The sequence below is a fragment of the Triticum urartu genome, chromosome 7A (genome assembly GCF_056163025.1).
Source record: "Triticum urartu cultivar PI428250 chromosome 7A, HENAU_Tu73, whole genome shotgun sequence".
In the NCBI taxonomy this organism is placed as follows: Eukaryota; Viridiplantae; Streptophyta; class Magnoliopsida; order Poales; family Poaceae; genus Triticum; species Triticum urartu.
Genome location: NC_141879.1, coordinates 747259020 through 747281226, shown reverse-complemented (window position 1 = coordinate 747281226; position 22207 = coordinate 747259020). Strand labels below are relative to the sequence as shown.

Sequence of the window (22207 nt, the reverse complement as noted above, 5' to 3'; positions counted from 1 at the left end):
GAAAACCGGGCGAAAACCGATACAAATAGACCACATGCGGACTACTCGCTAAAAAAGAAACTCCAAAACCCATGGTCAATCGGACAAACACACATAACACGCAACAACCACAATCCCTCGCACTTCTTCGTCGCAAAGAAACACCCAACAAAATCAAGCTTGAAGACAACGGATACCACCGACTCCACTGAGATGAGCCAATCGGAGATGGTGGTCGAAGAGACTGAATATCATTCATCAAGCAGCCGCGGACGCCTTACTAAGGGCGCCACTCCTTTTGCCTATGCTCCTGAGAGCCTTCTTCACCTTCTTGATTTTGCCCGTAGAAGCCTCCTCCGCTAGGAGGCAAGCAATCTCCTTGCCAGACCCAGGGCTAGCTGCCTCCAAGGAGGTGAGCAAGCGGCAAAGCTTTTTCTTAAAGACCACCTCATCAATACGTGCCAACATACCTTCACGGTCAAAGACGGGCGACCGGATGGACTTCAGCGCCTCAGAATGAGATGCCAAAGCACCTACCTCATCATCGTTAGCACCCTCAGACGCCACCTTGTCCCTTACAGACACCACCGCAAGAACATCATCAGTCATGGGTGCCATCGACACGATGGACTCTGGCACCTCGAGTTGCCCACATGGCAGAGGCGAACCCTGTAGTCCCGCCTCGAAATTAGGTGCCAAAGCACCTACCTCATCAACCTCGTCACCCACAGACATCACCTGCCCCATCTCCTTCGGAAGCACCATCGAAAGAGGTGAAGTGGGCTCGTCACAACGATCTTGGAGCTCGGGCATAATATGTAGCACTGGAGTCACGACCTCGCCGATGACTGCACTCCCAGAGGCAGTCAGCAGAACAGGCCTCGACGACGGACGTGATGTAGCACGAGGGGAGAAATGTCCATAGAGGCTTGCTTCCTCCCCAACTGAAGACCCAATCTGAGGCTCAGGCATCAAAGGCATAACTGGCACAACCTCCAGTTTGGCGAGTGTGGCATCCGCTCTCCCCAAAACACTCCCAACTCGTGCAAGGCAATCGCGAAGCTCAGTGCGAAGCAACTCAGTCTCCTCCACCAACCCGGCTTGCACAGACAAGACAGACTGGAAATCGCGAAGCTCAGTGCGAAGCAACTCAGTCTCCTCCACCAACCCGGCTTGCACAGACAAGACAGACTGGAACCGCACATCTGTGACTTCATTGGTGGGTGCAGGCGATGGAGCAGGACATTGGTGCGGCGATGTTTGGTGAACATGCTTCTTTGCATGGCAGAAGCGGGTGATGTGACCGGATCAAAGGCAGTCCGTGCATCGGATGGGATCCCTGCAGGAGTGTGCGCGGTGACCTCGACAGAGGCATCGGAAACATCTGTCTCTCAGCCACGCCGGAGGCGGACGCCGCACATTGACAGCAGGGTGACGGAAAGCAGCAGGAGTCGAGCGACGCCCTCTCGAGACGAGCTGCCAGCCTCCCAACTCATTCCCGCGTGGAGCGGGACACACAGAAACTGTCGACGCCATCTCCCGGATGAAACATCCTCGCCAATCTTCCCAACCTGAACGGACCGGAGACGCCTCCACGACGAGCCCGTCGCGCGCAACAGCGGCGTGCGGAGCTGAAGCAACGCATGCCATTGAGGCAGCCTGCGGTGCGTGCGGTGCCAACTCCTCGGCATGCCCCACCGGAGAGGCTGACACAACGGGCCTCGGGGGGCTGCCAGCTCCGGATAGACCGCCACCAGCGGTCGGGGCGGCCTTACGGGAGGCAAGAACAGCCATGGCGAGCTTGGCGGCGGCGGTAGCCGTGGTGGGTGACGGAGCCGCAGCTGACGACGCGGACGGCGCCTCGGTCCTGGAGAACTTGCAAGGGGCAAGATGTCCCCGCACAGCCGGGTCGGCCTTTCGGGAGGCGAGGATGGCCGCGGCGACACCGTCCGCAGAGGGCAGCGGCAGACGGATGGAGGCGGCTGTCATCGACGGAACGCTGGCAGCGCTTGCACGATGAGCCGGAGAGGCCAGGGCGTCCGCCGTCGACGGAGTGCTGGTGGCGCTGGCTGGAGGAGCCAGAGAGGCCGGGGCGGCCTCCGTCGTTGGAGCCGACGGAGCGCCGGCCGGAGGTGCCAGAGAAGCCAGGGCGGCCGCCGACGAACAAGTGTGGGGAGCCATCTACGGCGGCCAAACAGGGAGAGAAACTGGAGTAGAGGAGAGAACGCGCGACGAGAGAACGCTATATGGATTTGGCAAGCCATTATTGAAACCACTTTTCTTATCTAAATTTGATGATGGGGCAGTGTCTCCACTCCCAGTGGAGGAGCAATTAACCTCCAACTTTAGTCAATTAACCTCACACATAGGAGCATACTTCAACGACTACTTGCGTTTAAGCTAATATGGTTGTACACTACTACCGTCTACCGACCGGTCAGTACAGTACAACAAAATTCCTTTCTTAATACAAGATGTTTATTTGTTTGTGGTTTAACAAGTCCCTGACTGGTTTAAGTGTCAAAGTCACTGACTGGTTTAACAAGTCCCAACGTGCTTACGTTTTAGCCATCAGAAAAGATGGACAGACAATGTTGCGGTGCCTCTTATACTCTTCGCCGGAGTCATGACCATCATCATTGATCGGTGCACTATCTCCGAACTCATATTGGGGATACTCATTGGCTTCCACTTCAATTTTATGCTCAACAGTAGGCGGAACACTACTAATCAGACTCACATCATCTACTAAGGTTTGGTATAAGTCAACATGAAAGAGAGGAGCCTTGACCACCTTAGTTGCAAAGACTTCGAGTGACTTGACTGCCGAGGATGCAACAACCTCCTTATATGCAACCCAATGCAAATTGGACTTGATAGGCATTGTCTTCATTCGACACTTGTGTGCTGACCCAATATCAAATCTTCCTACTAATTCAACTTGGTCACTTGCATCCATCCACTTTAATCTTACCCGTGTTTCTTCCACAACCTCTTCATAACTAGGAGTCTCAAGAAATATCAACACTTCCTCATACTTGTCAACAATATCCACATTCATGAATGCCTCTTTGTCAACATAATGAATATTCACAATCTTGTCCATCTAAAAAAGGGAAACATAAGTATAAGAAATCTACAATGCTAAATATACCACATTGCTAACAAAAACCACTAATCCTAACCCTAAATCTTAACATTAGGCATAACCCTAACCCTAAATCTTAACATTAGGCATAACCCAAACAATAAGGTATGCTCACCAACATCACAATGCAACACTATTGGAACAACAATACTCAAGAACATCACATTATAGATCCATGTTCAAAATTAGGGTTAGGAACCACAAGAACAAAATAATCCAAATAGACAAATCCAACCAAGAAAAAATTGTGAGATGAAGGAGGTTACCTCAACGAACGGAAATGACACAGGATCCACGGACCAACCCAATCGATTTGCAAGGATTTGAGAGGGGCTAAGCGAGGGACACAAAGGGTGAAAAGGGCAAAAGTTCGGGATAAGCCAATGGGGGAGAAAGGAGTGAGTGGTGAGTGATGGGTGAAAGCCCCACGACCATCTAAAATATCTACACCAGAAACGCCGCAACGTTAGCTGCCTCGGCATTTCCGTCCCGGCACGTCAGCAAGCAATGCGTTCTCGGCCTGGTGGTGGGCTAGGAAAGAAACATCAGCTAGCTCGGCGTTTGAATGTTGATCAGAAATGCCGCGGGCCCTGGCTTTTCTAAAAGGGTCAAATCGTGAAATACTTTCATGTCGGGTTCAGTTTGCGATGAAAAACGCTGACAAGGTCAGAACAGTGATTTCGGCCTCCGCGCGCGCCCTGCCACATCAGCGGTACTCACCCGCTGGCGCCCTGTCGGCCCGCGCGTCGAGGCCGCAGCCGTGCTCTCCCGCGCGACCACGCCCTGCCGCTCACTGGTGCGCGGCCGCCTTGCTCGCGCCTTACCGCTCGCCGTATTTGGGCCCGGCTCCTCGCGGTGCTCATGGAGGAGGACCCTTGACGCTCACTCGCGTCCTGTGCCACCTTCGTGGAGGAGGAGGCCGGCAAGGAGATGCGGTGGACGGCTTCAGCAGTCTGGCTCACAGACATCCCAAGGTGTTTGTACTAGACCACTGACATCCAAGAGACAAGATTTAAAGGAAAAACATACGCTGCTACCCAGTGAGTTTTTTTTAACTTTGGGCAGCCTCTTCACGGCACCTGCATCATAAACAAACATAGCATAACTACATCACAATGAATTTCGAGAAAAGCCATAAGGTTTCACAAAATTATAGGAAGTTTTAGAATAAGAAGGAACCATGTATAATCAATCTGACATAGATTTAGCTAAAGCGTTTCAACAGAAATTGATCAAAAATTGAAATCCATTCGTATATGTATGTAATCTGAACAGAATGCAGCTTATGCATGCTCTGAGAAAATGCAGCCTGAACACCTCGGAATCACTACTGCTGATGGTAACATCCGTAACAGGATCCCTTGATAGTGCAAGTCTATCACGAACGGTTGCATCAAGTGAGGTTTCTTTCGGTCGTTCCTTGAAACGTTCCAGCAAAACAACACCTAGAAAGCACAAGCATAAGCATGCTGTTCAGAAAAGAGATTACTGCACCATGCATGTGCCGGAAGATAATGAGCAAATTAAAGGCCAGTATTCAGAAGGAGCAAATGCTACAACATCCACGCACTGATGCAGATGAGGTAAGACTTGCAATAGTATCTCTGGATCAGCAAAACTGTCCTCTTCTATGAATTCATAATTTTCCTTGAAATCCGGTCCCCTTGGGCGCACAAATTCAGAGCGCTGTGAATCTGTGATACCCCTATGACATGTTTATAATGGTACACAAACCAAACCAACAAAGACGTACTAGAGACTAGTGGCTTTACTAGCAGATAATACTACGTAGCTTAGTTGGGCACTTTGCATTGAGCAAGTAACCAGCAGCATTATTTCAGGTAGTGCCGAAAGCAAGCATTCTACCAGCACATTATAGGTAAGGATTCAGCAAAGAATCCATCATGCCGTGGCAGCTTCCACCGATGGAGGAAGATGAGAGTAGGAGGATGTGCGGTGGTGCAATAGCGGCAGTATTTCAGGTAGTGCCGAGAGCAAGCATGGTGCACAGATCGAATTAACGTGTCGTCGAGGTGAGGGTTAGCATCTTCAGGCTGACGAGCAAATCAAGCGGAGGGGGAGAAATTAGGAGGAGAGTCGCGAGCCAGCGCGACTCCTCGGTGCTGCTCTCTGCGGCCGCCGCTCCATGGGAAAAGAGGAGAGGAGAAGGGAGGGGAGACGAGAAAGGACGCGCCTATTATTTGTGGGCTTTGGTGTGTACTCGAGGCCCAATCTGCGTCGCTCCCACGAGACCTGGGAAAGGCTGCTGCATGCAGATGGGATCAAGTGATGCTAAAACTGCAACTCAAGCAAAGGTGCGGGGAGCTTCTTTGCTTTATACCTTGCTTTCATGTCAAAGCAAAGGTAAAGAACCTCTAGCCCTCCCCGGAAGCACACCATATTCTTTCCTTCATTTCCATCATCACCTATACATGAGCTGAGCTGAGCTGAATCTGCTCTGCTATATATACAACCAAGCTCAAAGCAACAAGAAATACAAAGCCAGATGCCATCAAATCGCTCCTGGTCAGCCACACCTGCATAATTTCTTCCACCCATTCATCCCACGTCAAGCATTCCATCTCTGAGAGCGAGAGCCCGGAGAAACTAATGGCCGAGTCGGCCATTGGCTCCGTGCTTGGCAACATGAGCACCCTTGCGGTCCAAGAGACCACATTCCTATGCGGCGTCAACCTTGAAGTGGGATTCTTGAAGGATGAGCTGAAGCGGCTAAAGAGCTACCTTAAATCCGCCGACGCCAAAAGGAGAACAGGAGATGAGCTTGTGGCTACCTGGGTCAGCCAGATCAGGGATGCGGCATATGAGGCCGAGAATGCCATTGAAGCGGCCGACTACATGGAGAAGAGAAACAGGCTCAAGAAGGGCTTCATGGGTGCCATATCGAGGTATGCTTGCTTGCCAAGTGACCTGATTACACTTCACACAATTGGTGCTGAAATACAGCATGTAAAAAGGAAGATCAGTGAGATATTTGATAGTGCAAACCGTTTGAAAATCAATTTGGATACTAGTGATGTAGAAATGGTTAATATTGAGGATGAGTATCCACAAGATTATGGTATTATGCACCAAAATTTTGAAGATATTGACCTTGTTGGTTTTGGGGACGAGTACAAGGAAATAGTTGGCAAGTTAGTTGACAAAAAAGAGAACATAACTCTTAGTGTTGTCTCCATAGTTGCCATGGGTGGGGCGGGGAAAACAACACTCGCTAGAAAAGTATACACTTCATCTAGTGTCAAACAACACTTTGAGGCAACATCTTGGGTCACTGTATGTCAAAAATTCAAGGGCATTGATTTACTAAAGGATATTATGAAACAAATTATGGGGGCCAGAGATGAGTCAATTGCTAAGATGAATGAGTATGAGGTGGGAAAGGAGATCCATGATTTTCTATTGCAAAAAAGATACTTGGTAGTTCTTGATGATGTGTGGGAAACCGACACATGGGACCAGATAAATAAAAGGGTTGAAGCTTTTCCAGATGCAACTAATGGTAGTAGAGTACTATTAACCACTCGGAAGGAAGATGTTGCAAATCATGTCCAAATGCCAACCTATGTTCATCATTTGAAGAAGTTAGATGAAGAGAAAAGTTGGGAACTATTTAGTTGCAAAGCTTTACCATCATACAAAAGGTCTGTCATACGTGATGTGGACGAGTTTGAAAAACTTGGGAGAAAGCTTGCAAAGAAATGTGATGGATTGCCACTTGCACTTGCAATTTTGGGGGGTTATCTATCAAAAAATCTAAATGCACAAATATGGTCTGATATACTCTCTGATTGGCCATCAACCAAGAATGGACAGATGATGCGGGACATACTGGCTCGCAGTTACAAGGACCTGCCAAATCATTATTTAAGAGCTTGTTTTCTCTATCTTGCTGCTTTTCCCGAAGACTACATAATATCTGTGTCGGATCTTATTGAATTATGGATAGCAGAAAACTTTGTTCCACATACACCAAAGCATATACTAGAAGAAACAGCACGGAATTATGTGACCGAGTTGGCTCAGAGAAGCTTGGTACAAGTTGTTGACAGAAGTAGGGCACATGGATGGATAGAGAGAATAAGAATTCATGATATCTTACACAACTGGTGCATAGAAGAGGCAAGACAAGATGGTTTTCTTGATGGCATCGACAAAACTGCAGGTCAGGTTTCGTCTCCTGGTCTCTTCGTATTAATTGATTCCATTTTTGAATTTACTATATGTCCTTGTAAGGGGCTAGCCTTTTCTCTGACATGTAATGCACTCTAAAAACAATTGCAGGCCAAGCTGGTGCATCATCATCATCTGATAACTTGATGTCTTATCGTTTTAGTTTTCAAACTTTGAGTGATCAGATTTTACCTGCAACGCCTAATGTCCGAAGTCTGCTTGGCTTTCAGCTTGTATCAGTGTCCCTTCCTAAGCTCAGATTCCTGAGAGTTCTTTGCATTGAATATTCAACACTAGAAGATTTCTCCAGCATAATTGGTCGGTGCATTCACCTAAGAATTCTTAGGTTGAGATATTGTAAAGGTGTGGTGCTCCCTTCTTCAGTTGGAAAACTCCTTTACTTGCAGACTATAGAACTAAAGAACTGGGCATCGGACTCACAAGTACCAAACTCGCTCTGGGATATCCCTACTCTAAGGCATGTTTCCCTTCGCAATTGGTTTTCTTCTCCACCGCCACCTGCAAGGAGTGTGCGACTGCAGCCGAAAGAGCTACAGAGCCTTGTGTTGGAACTTGATCCGGTTGGCACTGATTTCCGCTGGCATGACATGATGATTTTCTTGGGCCAGCTAAATCAACTAACAACCTTGTCCTTGTCGATGCACCCCAATATACCAGCGGATGTGCTCAACATATTTGCAAACATGCGTCACCTGGTTGATATTTATCTCTACAAATTTGATGTACTCGATAAGCTGCCTGCTGAGTTCCCACAAAGCGTACGTCGTCTTGTTCTATGTGCTGATGTCATAAAACAAGACCTGATGCTGATTCTGGAGAAACTCCCCTGTCTTGTGGTGTTGGAGTTGTGGGGGTACAAAGGCCGGACCATGTGCTGCTCTTCCCAAGGGTTTCCTCAGCTGCAAGAGTTAAAACTTGTTAATTTTTCCATGGAGTGGAGGATGGAGGTCGGGGCAATGCCAAGGCTCTCCCACCTGGCACTTATGTGGTGCACAAAAATGAGCAAGCTCCCTGATGGGCTGCTGCAAAAATGAGCAAGCTCCCTGATGGGCTGCTGCACCTTCCGTCCCTCAGTCACCTGAAACTGGGCTTTATGGACAAGATTACTGAAGATGACAGCACACTAAAGCAGCTGCGGCGGAAAGGATGCGAGGTACAGTACATACGTAGGCAGCTTAAGCTTAATTAATTTGCCCATCGGTCGATCTTGTTCCCCTTGCAATTTCTTTGCTATCTGTATCTATATCTATGCATGTCTATTTGTCCACACGTTAATTAGTTCCAAAGATTAAGCTGGTTGATCGAGATGCCATATTCGTTCCTCCATTCAACCCTTGTGGCATGTTCACTAACGATCCCAATTAATCTTTATATGCTGCTGCACCGTAGCAATCAATACTAGTGAGTAGTATTTGTTTTGTTCGGATGAGTTAATGCTCGTCAGTTTCAGGATCAACTTCACTGCTTCCGTACGCTCAACTGAGAAAACTAAGATGTTTTTCTTATGACAGCTTCTTTTATGTTTGAGCAGGTGGAGGAGATATAGAGAAATCCGGCGCTATGTGGTCCGTTCCTGGAATTCTCCCCTCGAATCCATCTCTCCATCCTCCCATCTCTCCTCCGTCGACGGTCTCTCTCTCTTAAAAAAAAAAAAGGCGCAGCCGCCCCTCCTTGGCCTCTCTGCCCCAAATCCCCAATGGCCCCTCCCGATGCCAATCTCGTCGCCTCCCCGTTCTCCGGTGCCGTCGCCGGCTGCCTCTCCCCCGAGCTCAAGGCTGGCCTACGTCAAACTACAAGACTAGCTCCGCACGGGAGGGTGGCCAACGACGCCTCTTCCCCTGGCGGCAGCGATGGTGCTGATCCTCCAAGAGGTCTGATTGCATTTACTTTCTTTCGTGTACAAAAGTGTCAGTGCATTTTCAGTGCAAAATGTACATACAGTCCAAAAACTAGATTGTATCCCTTGTACAGAGCATGCATGTTTTACTTGCTCATTAGAAATCCATATGTATTGATAATCAAGTTTATTTCTGATGCATCAAGTTTATTTCTGAAAGATTCCGGAGTGCGGTTGTTGATACACGAACCTGTTAGAATGTTCATCAGTGGCCGTTCGTCCAAAATGGTCATGCTTGGCAATTTAAGCTTATTCTCCCCTTGTTACATCAAGCAATCTGTTTTAAAACTTCATGTATTCTTTTGTACTACGTTGATATATCCGTGTTTTGTATCCCGGTGTGCTCCGTGCGGCGAAGCGCGTATACCTTCTAGTAGTCCTACTAAGATCTTGACAAGGACAGACATATATTTCCAAATTTCTAAATGCAATGATTAATTCTCGTACTTCTAACTCACCAGTCCCGCTGCTTGCCCGGGTGTGACCACAGTTTGCTTGCGACGGATCAATTGATGTTAATTAGTGTCACAAGATCAATTTTCAGGCCTCGTGCTCAACAAAGTAATTTTCTTATGAGTGCTTTTTGCGCAAGTGTAAAGGGGATGATAGTTCAAGATCTTTACAAATATCTGTTCTTTGGTACAACCCCTAGACACTTTTTTCTATGGTACAACCCCCTAGACACTTCAACGGTTCAGATCGTCCCATACCCCTTCACCCAAAATCATAAAAAGGGTAGGATCGTCATTCCCCTCTCCCCCCGCCCCCGAGTCGTACACGCGCGGCCCGGCGACGTAGTCCCTCCCGCGGCATACACGGCCCTTTTTTTAAAAGAACATAGAGGGACGGGCTGGGGCGACTTACGCGGCGTCGGTGGGGGCGTACACGCACGCGACATCACCCGAGTACGCCGGCGTGACATGTGGAATCAAACCGCGTCGCCTGGTCAAACCGGTGCGCATCGCACGGTGAAAGCGTGTTGTGGCACCGAACGGCCGCCGCCCCGTCCTGTCGCCTGCCGCCTCGACTGCCACCCCGCCGCCCCATCTCGTCGCCTGCCGCCTTGCCTTCCGCCCTGCCGCCCCGTCCCGTCGCCTGCCGCCTCGCCTTCTGCCCCGCTGCCCTGTCCCATTGTCCCGTCCCGTCCCGAGGCACCAACATTAATGAGCAGTAATGTTGGCTGCCGGCTCGGCCGCCCACCTCCCGTCACCCGGACAGCTATAAGAAGCCACCGGCTTCCTCCGACGGTGGGCACCCGACCTCACACCCGAAGGCTTACATATTTTAATATTTAATATATGTAAGTTTCAAAACTTACTTTGCTCGAGCTGTCATCATGAGATGCATCAACGTGCCATTTGTCACTTTCATTGTCCATAATATTCCTATCATAGTCCATGTCGTCCACGTCCATCTGCGCACATTAAAAAAATACATGTAAGTGCTCATGCAGTAATTATGTCATTTCTTGTCCTACATATCTTAAAACATACCTGGAGTGCGCTTTCAGCAAATGAATAGTCTATATCCATATCATCATGATTATCATCATGTAGCTGCATGATGTAAAAAAAAACCATGTAAGTGTCTATGCGGTTGATCGTTTTTATGTTTGTATCAATGTTGATCACACTTACATTGTCATTATAAGATTCATCCAAACTCATGAAGTTCTCCTCAGCAGGTTCGTCCATATTCAATGACGAGGATCCGTTTGTCGTCGCCGTAATCATCGCCATCGTAATGGGTCTCCTCCTCCATCTATGCATGTATAAACAAATTCTAAGATCAATCGAACACCATGAAACATCATCCCTAAAATAATTAGTTCATCAATTGCAATATATCAAAATTATATTACGTGCACAGTGAAATTGAATAACACTACGTCGCACAAATTTATGCATTAAGCTAGCACCCACTTAATAAGTCCATAGATAAGAGTCAAACCGACCTCTTGCACGCCGGCGAGGATGACAGATGGATCCATTTCGTCCCGTGCCGAACGTGCTGACGGCGTGACAATGTTGGCTGACCGAGGCAGGAGTCCACGTCGTGAGGATGATGGCCAGTCGAGGCAGGCAGAGGCCGGGCACGAAGGCGGCGACGACGATTCACGGGTGGGCGGCGATCCAGGCGACGACAAAGGAACGCGGCGGCAGCAACGACGGACGCAAATAGGTTTTCGTCTGTGGGCGGCAGCAGAGCACGCGCGGCGTGTTGTTTGGGCAGCGACCGGGGCAACGTGGAGGGCGACGGCGACTGACTTGGCAAACGACTATGACCGCTAGGGTTTCGACGGCGACCGACGTATACTCCTGCATACGTGGATGAGATGCATACCTATTTATGGCCAGATAGTTCAGAACAACATCGAAAAACTTCTACCATGCAGATAGTAGAACAACCTCGGTAGCTTCTGGTCTCATATCTCTGAGACTCCACAACTACGATGTCAGACCTTGTATTTGATTAGCAGCCTAGAAACCTAGAGCCCACACCTAAGTTCATAAAAGAGAACACAACAAGTAAGAGCGCGTTAGCTTGAGTTGGACGTGTTCCTGAACAGTTTCTCAGCCGGTTGGGAACCTTCTAAAAAAGGTTCCGAGATGGTTTTTACCGGTTTTCGGAACCTAGGTTTCTGAAACTTTTTTTCCTGGTTTTTTTTCTTTTTCTATGTTTTCCTTTTCTTTTAATTTCCTTTTTTCTCTAAAACTAATAAAATTTTAAAAAATAGTCAAAATCTTCAAATTTTGTTCAAACTTTCATCAAATGCTCATTTTTTTCAAAAAGTGTTCATGTTTTTTTAAATGTTCCCACTTTAAAAAATGTTCACGTTTTCCAAAAAATATTGGTAATTTTCAAAAAAAATCACCATTCCAAATAATGTTCACAAATATTAAGAAACTTTCATGCACATTTTTCAAGTCTAAGAACAATTTTTAGAATTAATGAATATTTTTTAAATTCGCAAGCTTTCGTTGAATATGTAATATTTTTGACTTCTTGAATTATTTTTGAATTCACAAATATGTTCTGAACTCGCAAACATTTTTTAAAATCCCTTATTTTTTTGAAATTCAAACACTTTTTGAAAATTCTAATAAATTTTCAAATTGTGAAAATTATGTTTGAATTCATGAATAATTTTTAAATTTGGTGAACATTTTTTGAATTCAGGAACTTATATTTTTTTGTGAACGTTTTTGGAATTTTCGTGACATTTTTTTAATTAGAAACAGACCTAGGTAAAAAAACATGTAGGAAAAAAAAGCGGTGAAAAAAATTCGCGCTGGTGGGCCGCCCATTAGCGGAAGACTTCCAGCAGTTACGTGGGCGACGCGAGCCGTCGCAGTCACTACAAGCGACGCATATCATCGCCCATATATGCAAGCCATGCCATGCATTCAAGAAAATATGGTTTGCGACAGCACCAAATGTCCCGGCTTTGCGATCGCTATTTGATGCTCAGTGCGTCCAAATGTGCACAGGAAAACTGACCTAACGACCATAGTGGGCCGGCCAAGTTAGCCACAGCACAAGTGTTCCTGCTTGGCGAAGCTTTCAGAAGGTTCCTATTCGATTTTTACCGCTTTTGGTAACCTTCTAAAGGTTCTGGTCCAATTTTTTATGTTACTGATTTTCTCTTTCTTTTTCTTTTTACTTTTTTAAATGTTCATATTTTTCAAAAATTGTTTGAAATTTTTAAAAAATATTCATAACTTTTAGAAAATTTGCGTGTTCACATGTTTTTAATTTTTGTTGTATTTTTTAATAAAATGATGAACATTTTCAAAAAATGATCATGTTTTTCAAAATAATTTAAAAATTCAAATAAAAGATAAGATATTTTCGAAAATGTTGGCATTTTCGTATAAATGTTCTCAAAAATTCAAAAAATGTTCACGTTTCCAAAGAAGTTCTCAAATTTTCAAAAAATGGTTGCATTTAAAATAAAATGAAATTGACAGTAACCCAAGTCCCTACGGTGCCCGTCTCCCCCGAGGCACTACAGTACTCCCAGCACGTACGTACCCCTGAGTCGGAGGTGAGGTGGGAGCTGCGGAAGAGGAGGCGGTGCGGCGGTGGAGGAGGCCGGATGTGAGTTGGCGGAGGAGGAGGCGGCATGGCGGCGGCGAGATGGCTAGGGTAACAATCGAGCCGCAGCGCACACGTTTATTTATAAAACGGCCGGGGGAGATGAAGGTGAAGGGGCATGAGTATAAGCCGAGTGCTTTCTTTTGGGTACACGGTTTACATGTAAGTCGAGTATGCCATTAGACAACACTCGGTTTATAGCGCCCACCGTAAAGGAGCTGTCAAGTGAGGTGAGGATGGCCACGTGATAGGTGCTTTGCCGAGCCTCGGGTGTAAGCTGAATGTTTTTTGCGGAATATGCCGAGTTTTCTTTATAAGCCCAATGTTTTTTGAGATGTACTCATCTTACTCTGGTCCACGCCAAGGGCCTTGCGGTTGCCGTGTGTTTTTTTGCATGGTACTCGGCTTACACTGGGCTAAGCCGAGTACCCAAGAAATAGCACTTGGCTTATGCCCAAACACTAGGCAACGCGTGTTTTCGCCGTGGTGTTTACACTGCTAAAGTAACCCGAGTTACTGTTCTTGTGCATGTTGTAGTCGTGTTGTAATTGTTTGCATTTGCAACTAAGTGAGAATTAGCCCTCTTTAGTCTTGACTCAATGTAAACCGCGTGTAATACTGTTGTACAGTTAGTGTAAGTTGATCATTTGCATACGGCTATCAGCTTGCCATTGGCTATAAAATTTGAATAAAAACTAATTTATTTTCAGTCAAATGTCAAATAGACACTCTCAAGGGGGGATCTTGATGGAACCCAAACCAAGTCTGTCTCTGTCTCTGTTTTTTCGCTCCCCTTCTGTGACTGATCTGCTCCGGCGAGCTCTGGGTATCCCCTTCTGTCAATATGTTATTACTACTTGTACTAAACGGATCTTGGGATTCTCTTTTTAGGCAAAGACTTGCAGCTGGTTTTGATCTGTTCTTGGGGTTTGCATAGATCTAATGTAAGCTGGGTTCCACCCAAGCTAGAATCAAATCACATGTTTGCTTTCTTCAGGAATCGCCACAGCCCACAGGTCGTCTAAGCCATTTCTCTCGCAATAAAAAAAACTTGATGGGTTTTTTAGTTGATTAACATAACTTGACGGGTCCACACGAAAATGTAGCCTGCTTGTTGTTTTTTTTTTGCGGGGATAAATAAACTATAGCCTGCTTGTTGACATAGTTTATGAAGTGAAACAAGAGTTTACAGAGTTACATATAGACTAGTAGAGTAGTAGTACTAAAAACTTGCAAATAATTAAGTTCAGGATGAGAATGGTCAACTTTTTCATTTGCGTATGACCAGCAACCTACCCTACATTTCTAATAATGCGCAAATGAAACCAGATGCATGCATTTTTTCAATTACAGGCTGGACCATCGGCTGGCAAGACCGTACTACATGGAGGGCACTATGGCACATGCTCAGCTGAGCAATTAATGCAAATAGCAATACACTCGCCACCATGGATACCCGCCGCACCGCGGCTATCTGCATCAGCCGTCGCTGCTCCATTCGAACGCAGTCTCTTCTCCCTTATCCCTTTTCTCCTCTTCCTCAGTATAGGTTCTTTTGCAGGCAAAGACTTTGACTCATTCACAACTCACAGGTCATCTTAGCTGGGTTTGACCAATTATTGGTTCGTTTGGATCATATACAAGTTTATTGTATGGTGGGTTGTTGAAGCATCAACTCACATGCTTGCTTGCTAGCCCCAGCTACTTCCCACAAGTCGTCGAGCCATTCCTCTCAGGTCTTTCGAGCAATACACTGCCTTGTCAAATTACTTGATTTGTTAAGTTAATAACTATGGTCTACTTGGTTTTGATTGATGATAATGTCATTTATTTGTTGTTAAACTATGTCAGTGATTGATGCTATTATAATTTTTTCACTTCTGCTTCGGTACACCCCCCCTAAACACAAGGACGGCTTAGATTAGCCCATACCTTTTCATAAGTAGGGGCATGATAGCCATTTTTTATAAACTCTTCACGTATACGTTGTACTTTTTTTTTAAATCACGTATACGCTGTACATTAACGGACGTGCACCCCCTGCCGTGCTGGGCTGGCCCATTCAGCACATTCATCATTTCTTTTTTCTGAAACAGCAAAAAAAGGTGCTTGCTGCAGGTTTCGAACCTAGGGCCTTCAACAATTAGCACAGCCGCAATAACCAGCTAGGCCACCGGACCTCACGTGCTACGTAAGTTTTTTTATACTTAAAATACAATACTGGAAAAGCGCAACATTTTCTGGTTGTTTTTTCTTTTCTTTTTTTGTTTCTTAAATGCGTGAAGTTCTTATAATTCGTGATTTTTTTAATCGAAAATGACGAAAAAGTTTCAAATTCTTGAATTTTTCTTTCAAATCAGTGAACTTTGTCCCCCAAAATTGATCAGTTTTCTTCACAAATTCGTGAACTATTTCGCAAGTTGGCAATTTGTTTTTGAAAATTGTTGGTCTTTTTTATATATTGATGGACTTTGTTTCTAAATCAATGGATTTTTAAAAAATTTTGTTAATTTTTTTTCCAAATCAATGAACTTAATTTGAATTATTGATGAACTTTTTTCAAAATCAATAAAAGAAAAGAAAAACAAAATAATATAGAAACCCATGTAAAAACTGAAGAAAAAACCAGCCCGGTTGAAAAGGAAAACCACAGTCTTTCTTTTTAGCGTTATATTTGACGCACTACAAAAGATGGAAAAAGGAAATTTAGACCATGATCAACGGAGGTGTTCGAGTAGGCGAGATGGCTCCGTCTAAGAGCACGTCGTTTCCCGACATGCTTGAAATGGCCCAAAAAAATTTCATGCCTTGTATGACCAATTCAAGGCGCCATGCCAAGTTGTTTTGGTTTTCGACAAGTTTTGCATTTTCCGTAGTTTTCTCGGTAAAAAAAAATGCTTGATAATGGGCGGTCGTGTCGCAACTTGCATACGTTGTCAGAAATCGTACAAACCTGGCATGGATGACTGCCATGGTCATGCCCACCTGCTTGAAAAGGTTGGGGTCATTTTAAGAATCTCCAAAAGTAGACCATGTTTAATGAAGGGTGTACGGGTTGGCTAGAAGGCTCTACCTGAGAGTGTGTTGTTTCTCAACATCCTTCGAAAGGCCTAATTTTTTCCACCTCCTTCTATGATCAAATCATGGCACCATGTCAAGTTGTTTAAGTTTTCTACAATTCTTTCGTTTTCTAGAGTTCTCTCGATGAAAACAAGCTGATAAATGGCCGGACGTGATACAACATGCATACGTTGTGGGAAATTCATTCAAACCCGGGATGGATGCCTACCATGGGCATGCCCGCCTACTGGAAAAGGTTGGGATGATTTCATGCATATTCAAAAATAGATCATGTTCAACAGAGGGTGTTCGGGTAGGCGAGAAGGGTCCATTTGAGAGCATGTTTTTGCGGCATCCATTAACTCACCCCAAATCTTTCCATGATCTTATATTACCGGTTAAACGCACCATGCCAAGTTGTTTTGGTTTCGACAAATTTGACTTTTCTGGGGTTCTCTCGGTTAAAAAAGGTAGATAAATGGCTGGACGTGTCGCAACTTGCATATTTTCTCGGAAATCATTCAAACCTGGCATGGATCCTTACCACAGGCATGCCCCTTGCCTGCAAAAGTTGGTGTCACTTAAAAAATGTTCAAAACTTGACCATGTTCAATGGAGGATGCACCCGGATGGGAATGACCATGGTAGGCAACCATGCTAGGTTAAACAATTTTCGACACCGTATGCAAGTTGCAACATGTTCGACCATTTTATCGGTCTTCTTCTACAAAGGAAACTCCAGAAAATGCAGAATTTGTCGAAAACCAAATGAACTTGGCATGGTGCCTTGAATTGCTCGTAAAAGGCCATGAAAAAAATCGGATCCATTTCTTCATCATTTTTGGTGGGGAAATTGGGGCCATTTCAAAGATGTTGAAAAATAAAGTGCTCTCAGATGAACCGTTCTAACCTTACCGAATAATCTCCGTTCAACATGGTGTTTTTTGGACATCCTTGAAATGACCCCAACTAATAAATACAAAGGGATAAAATTGAAAACAGTAAGTGTTTTCTAAAACATTTAATAAATATTTTATATTTTTTTAAATCACTAGTTTAAAAAGTTAGTTAAAACTTGTATTTTGGTATTCAAAAAAAGAGATAAATGAATTAAAAAAAATAAGAAATCAAATGAAAAAATAGAAAAGAAAATAAAACGCTTAGGCCTTGGCCCAACTAGGCGACGACATTGCTCTCGTCGGGCACGTGTTGGGCCGGTCCAAGAGCTCGCGGATTTGAAAAGTTCATCAATTGTTTTAAAAATATTCATGGATTTGAATATTTTCACAAAAATTCAAAACAAAGTTCACTATGAAATTTGCAAAAAAGTTTTCTCGGTCTTGGGAACCTCGGGTTCCCAGCCATTTTTTTCCTGTTTTGGGACCTTCTCAAAGGTCGTGAACCGTGTTTTTCTTTTTCTTTTTCTTTTTATCTTCTCTCCTGTTTATTTTTTTGTCTTCTTTGACTTTTCGTTTATTTTTTAAAAACTGTTCGTATTTTGACATTCTGAGCATGTTTGAAAGGCATGGACATTTGTTTTGAAATTTATGTACAAATTTAAAAAATACAAATATTACTATTTTATGAACAAAACAGGAAAACTAGATACCCTAAAGAAAACCGTGCAAAAAAAAGAGAGACGTAAACTAAAGAGTGGAGGTGCTGTGTTTTTTTCATGGTGTTATGTCTCCCGCACAAGAAGTGGAAAACAAGCCAAGAAAGCAAATGTGATGTGCTGTTCAGGATGGTTTGTGTTGTTACAAGTAGTGCGTATATATGTTCTATGTAGAAAAGTGAATACAATTTGTGAAAAGTCCATACTACCGCACTTCTTTTTTTCCAGTCTAACCTTCATATTAGTTGTTGTTATGGAGGGAGGAGGTGTATGCCCATTCTTCTACAGTTGCTCTAGCACACGACTCGTATATTTCATTAGTTGACAGGCTGGACCGGCGACTAGCTAGGGGCAGGCAGTTTGGACATGTTGACCTGAGCTGCAAACTTGGTAGAGAAAGCAAGCTCTCCAAGCCTCTCCTCTTTAGCATTGACTCACAACTCATAAGGCATTATTGCCTCACCGCCATCGATCGGTTCCTACTTTCTGGACGATTCTACCGCTGGCCGTTTCTGCACCCGTGGCCGGAGTTGTCCTCCCTGCTATTGTTCATCTCAGTGCCTAAAAGTTCAAACGATCAGAGCACGATGTGTTCCCCTCGGTAAGTCTATCCGCAAGCTAGATCGCTTTTTCCTTTGCCCCTTCAATTTCTAGTCAGTATATAAGGTGGTCCGTCACTTCTTGTTCTTAATCAATTTTCCGTATATATAGGTTAGCTATGAGCCCATGACTAGTGGCAGGTAGTAGAGTTGCAATTTTAAGGGAGTTTCTAATTAAGAAAAAGCAATGAATTATAGACGTCCGTCTACATAGAGGTAATCGTCAATTAATGGCCGAGGCTGCTGCTGTCAGAACTGCGGTCAGAAACGTGAACAACCTTGCGATTCAGGAGACCAAATTCTTATGTGGAGTTACCAATGAGGTGGGGTTCTTGAAAGAGGAGCTGAAGCGGCTCCAAGGCTACCTTAAAGATGCTGATAGCAAACAAAGGATAGGGCAGGAAGGAGTAGCTACTTTGGTCAACCAGATTAGGGCTGCATCATATGACACTGAGAATGTTATCGGGACAGCTGATTACATGGAGAAGAGAAACAGGCTCAAGAAGGGCTTCATGGGCGCAATTTCAAGGTGTTCTCGCTTACCTGGTGATTTGTTCAACCTTCACAAAGTTGGTGATGAAATTCAACGCGTAAGAAGGAACCTCAGTGAGATATTTCAAAGCGCACAACATCTGAAAATTGATTTGGATAATACTGTTTTAGCTGCGGATCAGTTTCCTTAAGATATCAATCTGGTGAACCAAAACCATGAAGATGATGTTGCCATGGTTGGTTTTGAGGATGAGCACAAAGAAATAGTGAATAAATTAGTTGAGAGCGAAAACAAGCTTAGTGTTGTCTCCATAGTTGCCATGGGTGGAGCAGGAAAAACAACACTCGCTAGAAAAGTATACACTTCATCTAGAGTCAAAGAGCACTTTAATACAGTTGCTTGGGTGGCTGTATCTCAAAGATTCAAGGGAATTGATTTACTAAAGGACATTATGAAACAAATATTAGGGCGTAGAGATGACTCTAAAGAATTTGATCAAGTTTCAGAGTATGAGGTGGGCACAAAAATCCGTGATTTTCTGTTACAGAGAAGATACTTGGTAGTTCTCGATGATGTATGGGAAGAAGACACATGGGGCCAACTAAACAGAACGGTTAAAGCCTTTCCAGATGCAAATAATGGTAGTAGAGTATTGTTAACCACGCGGAAGCAAGATGTTGGGAAACATATTGAAATGCCAACCCATGTTCATGTTCTGAACAAGTTAGATGATGAAGAAAGTTGGGAACTTTTTCGTAGCAAAGCTCTACCATCATATAAAAGGTCTGCAATATGTGACGTGGGTGAATTTGAAGAACTAGGGATATTGCTTGCAAAAAAGTGTCATGGATTACCACTTGCACTTGCAATTTTGGGAGGCTATCTATCAAAGAATCTTAATATACAAGCATGGTCAGATGTACTTTTGTGCTGGCCATCAACCAAAAACACAAATATGATGCGAGAAATATTGGCTCGCAGTTACAATGACATGTCGGATCATTATTTAAGATCTTGTTTCCTCTATCTTGCTACTTTTCCTGAAGATCATAAAATAGATGTATCTTTTCTTATTGCACTGTGGATGGCAGAAAACTTCATTCCACATGCACCAAAACATGAACTTGAAGAAACAGCACGCAAGTATGTAGCTGAGTTATCTCAAAGAAGCTTGGTGGAGGTTACTCGTAGAAGCATGGCACAAGGATGGATTGAGGAAATCAGAATTCATGATATTTTACATGATTGGTGCATAGAAAAGGCAAGACAAGATGGTTTTCTTGATATTATCTACAAAAATTCAGGTCTTATTGCCTTTTATCTCTTTAATTATAGTTCCATTTTTTTGTATTAGTGGTACCAAAACTCCCCATGTGCCACTCCTAGAGAGTCTAGTTTCATTTGCTACCAATACAGAAGTAAAGCTTATTCCCTTCCTATTATTACACAAAGCATTTCATTTTATTTTTGTTAAATTTTGATTAGAGGAGCTCCATTAGCTCACATATCATTTGTTATTTATGTTATATAGAGAGACACATAAACTATCCCTGTAGAGAAATCAGGGTCTTTGGAGATGTCAAAAGTTACACACTAGAAATCAGTGATCTACCGTCCTTAAACTGTATCCGGTTCCGACATCTCGCTCATTTTATTCCAAACACAAGAAAAAAAACACTATTCGAATATTACAAAAAGAGCATAAACAGAATTGCATGCACTAGGAAAATATTGCTGTACACTCCATATGGTGCCCCTATAATAGAACAGTGTAGAGATAAATCAGTTACCAATGATATGTTGAAATTTGCCTCCTTATAATTTGCATGCAGAGAAATGTCTCTTTAATTTCTTATGTGGCCCCTCTTGCTGATAGAGTGAAAAAAAAATTGCAGGCCAAGTATGTGAACCATCAACTTACCGTTCTTCATATCAAGATTCCAGTAGTCAGAATTTGCAGGCAACACCAAATCTCCGAGCTCTTATTGGCTTTCAACTTCAATCATTATCCCTCACAAAACTCAGATTTCTTCGAGTTCTTCATATTCAAGACTCAATCATAAAGGATTTCTCAAAGGTAGTTAGTGGGTGCATTCACCTAAGATGCCTTAGGTTGATAAGATGTGTGTTAGGAATAGAGATTTATCTTGTATTGTAATCTCAACAAACTATATCCTCTCTCTCCCTCTCGTATCTATCTCTTCCTCTGTAACCACCGAATCCTAGCGACCGGTGCTATCTTGTACGCCACGGCAGGGGCTCTTCTTGCCTCGTATCAATATATACACCGCGGCTCCTCTCACGAGGAGTAGGAACGCTTCCATCTAACATGGTATACAGAGCCAACCTCTTCCTATCGATCTAGCCAGAAGCCTTCTTCCCATCACCCTCGCCATGTCCTCCACCTCGGCCACCATCGCCCTAAACCTAGGAGCTCCACCAGCCGAGAAACTCACCAAAACAAACTTTATCCTATGGAGAGCCCAAGTCATTGTTGGGGAACGTAGTAATTTCAAAAAATTTCCTACGCACACGCAAGATCATGGTGATGCATAGCAACGAGAGGGGGAGAGTGTGATCTACGTACCCTTGTAGATCGACAACGGAAGCGTTAGGTTGATGTAGTCGTACGTCTTCATGATCCGACCGATCCAAGCACCGTTACTCCGGTACCTCCGAGTTCTTGGCACACGTTCAGTTCGATGACGATCTCTGGACTCCGATCCAGCAAAGCGTCGGGGAGGAGTTCCGTCAGCACGACGGCGTGGTGACGATCTTGATGTTCTACCGTTGCAGGGCTTCGCCTAAGCACCGCTACAATATGACCGAGATGGAATATGGTGGAGGGGGGCACCGCACACGGCTAAGGAACGATCACGAAGATCAACTTCTGTGTCTATGGGGTGCCCCTGCCCCCGTATATAAAGGAGTGAAGGAGGGGAGGGCCGGCCCTCTCTATGGCGCGCCCTAGGGGAGTCCTACTCCCACCGGGAGTAGGATTCCCCCTTTCCTAGTCCAACTAGTAGGAGTAGGAAACAAGGAAGGGGCGCAGCCCCTCCCCCTAGTCCAATTCGGACTAGGCCTTGGGGGGCGCGCGGCCTGCCCT

At 44.6% G+C, this 22207-nt stretch overlaps 1 protein-coding gene and 1 pseudogene across 2 annotated transcripts; both read left to right on the top strand.

Moving 5' to 3' along the window:
- The first annotated feature begins 5570 nt into the window (after positions 1-5570).
- Positions 5571-9377, top strand: LOC125520449 (putative disease resistance protein At1g50180). The gene is made up of 3 exons (XM_048685376.2): positions 5571-7310; positions 7430-8492; positions 8871-9377. The coding sequence occupies exons 1-2, from the start codon at positions 5738-5740 to the stop codon at positions 8371-8373; spliced, it is 2517 nt and encodes an 838-aa protein (XP_048541333.1). The 5' UTR covers positions 5571-5737; the 3' UTR covers positions 8374-8492; positions 8871-9377.
- An 8936-nt stretch (positions 9378-18313) lies between these two features.
- Positions 18314-21429, top strand: LOC125525739 (putative disease resistance protein At1g50180; annotated as a pseudogene). Its single transcript, XR_015611358.1, has 3 exons — positions 18314-18610; positions 18721-20405; positions 20997-21429. The product of XR_015611358.1 is annotated as a putative disease resistance protein At1g50180 (transcript).
- Positions 21430-22207: the final 778 nt, after the last annotated feature.